At 74.2% G+C, this 2,584-nt stretch overlaps 1 protein-coding gene across 1 annotated transcript; it reads right to left on the bottom strand.

The window, feature by feature from the left end:
- Window positions 1-5: 5 nt before the first annotated feature.
- Window positions 6-2,571, bottom strand: LOC121333124 (translation initiation factor IF-2-like; the record flags this gene model as incomplete). Its single annotated transcript, XM_041399196.1, has 3 exons — window positions 2,215-2,571; window positions 1,265-1,613; window positions 6-182 (listed from the first exon to the last, which is right to left on the bottom strand). Coding segments are annotated over exons 1-3 (675 nt in total), but the record flags the coding sequence as incomplete, so codon positions are not given.
- Window positions 2,572-2,584: the final 13 nt, after the last annotated feature.

Here is a 2,584-nt window from a genome sequence, read left to right as displayed (position 1 = left end):
GGGGGGCGGGGGGGCGCAGGGGCCCCCCCGAGTCGGGGAGCCCCACGGCGTGGCAGGACAGGGAGCGGGGGGCCATGCCGGGGGCGCAGGGCCGGGGGCCGCGCTCCTGCGGCGCCGGCAGCGTCAGGAAGCCCACCCGCAGCGGGCGCCGCAGGGACCCCCCCTCCCGCGCCTTGGGGACCCTGCGGGGGGGACACAGCGGCTCAGGGGCATCCCGAGGTCAGGGGACACCCCGAGCCCCCCGGGGATCCTCCGGGAACCCGCAGGGACGCTGGGGTACCGAGGGTCTTGGGGTCACGGCATTGGGGGTCCTGGGAAGGGGCGGGGGCCCAGGTCCTCCCAGGGTGAGCTGGGGCACTGTGGGGAGTCCTGAGGGGCTGGGGGTCTCCTAGGGTGGTCCTGAGGGATCCCAGTGTCCCCTCAGAGTGGTACGGGGTGGTCCCAGTGTCCCCTGAGAGCAGTCCAGGGTGGTCCTGGGGCTCCCAGCATTCCCTGGGGGTGGTCCTGGGACCCCCAGTGTCCCCTGAGAGCAGTCCACGGTGGTCCTGAGGAATCCCAGTGTCCCCTGGGGGTGGTCTACGGTGGTCCTGGGGCTCCCTGTGTCCCCTGGGGGTGGTCTAGGGTGGTCCTGGGACCCCCAGTGTCCCCTGAGAGCAATCCAGGGTGGTTCTGGGGCTCCCAGCATCCCCTGGGGGTGGTCCTGGCACTCCCTGAGTCCCCTGGGGGTGGTCTAGGGTGGTCCTGGGACCCCCAGTGTCCCCTGAGGGTGGTCCAGGGTGGTTATGGGACCCCCAGTGTCCCCTGAGGGTGGTCCAGGGTGGTCCTGAGCAATCCCAGTGTCCCCTGGGGGTGGTCTAGGGTGCTCCTGGGGCTCCCAGCATCTGCTGGGGGTGGTCCTGGGACCCCCAGTGTCCCCTGAGAGCGGTCCAGGGTGGTCCTGAGCAATCCCAGTGTCCCCTGGGGGTGGTCTAGGGTGCTCCTGGGGCTCCCAGCATCTGCTGGGGGTGGTCCTGGGGCTCCCAGCATCTGCTGGGGGTGGTCCTGGGACCCCCAGTGTCCCCTGAGAGCGGTCCAGGGTGGTCCTGAGCAATCCCAGTGTCCCCTGGGGGTGGTCCTGGGTGGTCCAGGGTGGTCCTGGGGCTCCCAGCATCCCCTGGGGGTGGTCCTGGTGCTCCCGCTGTCCCCTGAGGGCGCTCCCCGGGTCCTACCTTCCCGCCCAGGCCCCCCCCGGCTGTCCCCGGTGTCCCCCCCGGTGTCCCCTCACCCCTTGCGCGGCTCCTCCTCGCGGGGGCGCCACTCGGCGCGGCCCTTGCGCTGCAGCAGGCTCATGGCGGCCGCGGGGGGGCGCTCCTCGCCCAGGCGCAGCAGGGCGGCGGCGGCGGCCGCCAGCTCCGACCGCGGGGGGGCGCTCATGGCTGGGGGCGGGGCCTTGGGGGGCGGGGGGGCGCAGGGGCCCCCCCGAGTCGGGGAGCCCCACGGCGTGGCAGGACAGGGAGCGGGGGGCCATGCCGGGGGCGCAGGGCCGGGGGCCGCGCTCCTGCGGCGCCGGCAGCGTCAGGAAGCCCACCCGCAGCGGGCGCCGCAGGGACCCCCCCTCCCGCGCCTTGGGGACCCTGCGGGGGGGACACAGCGGCTCAGGGGACACCCCGAGCCCCCCGGGGATTCTCCGGGAACTCCCAGGGACGCTGGGGTACCCAGGGTCTTGGGGTCACGGCGTTGGGGGTCCTGGGAAGGGGCGGGGGGCCCAGGTCCTCCCAGGGTGAGCTGGGGCACTGTGGGGAGTCCTGAGGGGCTGGGGGTCTCCTAGGGTGGTCCTGAGGGATCCCAGGGTCCCCTCAGAGTGGTACGGGGTGGTCCCAGTGTCCCCTGAGAGCAGTCCAGGGTGGTCCTGGTGCTCCCAGCATCCCCTGGGGGTGGTCCTGGCACTCCCTGAGTCCCCTGGGGGTGGTCTAGGGTGGTCCTGGGACCCCCAGTGTCCCCTGAGGGTGGTCCAGGGTGGTTATGGGACCCCCAGTGTCCCCTGAGGGTGGTCCAGGGTGGTCCTGAGCAATCCCAGTGTCCCCTGGGGGTGGTCTAGGGTGCTCCTGGGGCTCCCAGCATCCCCTGGGGGTGGTCCAGGTGCTCCCGCTGTCCCCTGAGGGCGCTCCCCGGGGTCCTACCTTCCCGCCCAGGCCCCCCCCGGCTGTCCTCGGTGTCCCCCCGGTGTCCCCTCACCCCTTGCGCGGCTCCTCCTCGCGGGGGCGCCACTCGGCGCGGCCCTTGCGCTGCAGCAGGCTCATGGCGGCCGCGGGGGGGCGCTCCTCGCCCAGGCGCAGCAGGGCGGCGGCGGCGGCCGCCAGCTCCGACCGCGGGGGGGCGCTCATGGCTGGGGGCGGGGCCTTCAGCCCCCGCCCCCCTGCCGAGAAAGGGGAAGGGAAAAGGGGGGGAGGGGCGGTGTCCGTCCGTCCGTCCGTCCGTGTGACCCCGGCCCTGTCCCCAGCGCCGGGAGCGGCGTCACCGCCATCGACAACAAAATCGAGAGGGCCATGGTGAGAGCGGGGAAATGGCGGCGGGAACGGGTCCTGGGAGGGGGGAGCGGGGGGCT

This window comes from Onychostruthus taczanowskii, unplaced genomic scaffold (genome assembly GCF_017590055.1).
Source record: "Onychostruthus taczanowskii isolate IOZ18803 unplaced genomic scaffold, ASM1759005v1 scaffold1580, whole genome shotgun sequence".
In the NCBI taxonomy this organism is placed as follows: domain Eukaryota; kingdom Metazoa; phylum Chordata; class Aves; order Passeriformes; family Passeridae; genus Onychostruthus; species Onychostruthus taczanowskii.
This window is presented reverse-complemented; position numbering and strand designations above follow the sequence as displayed.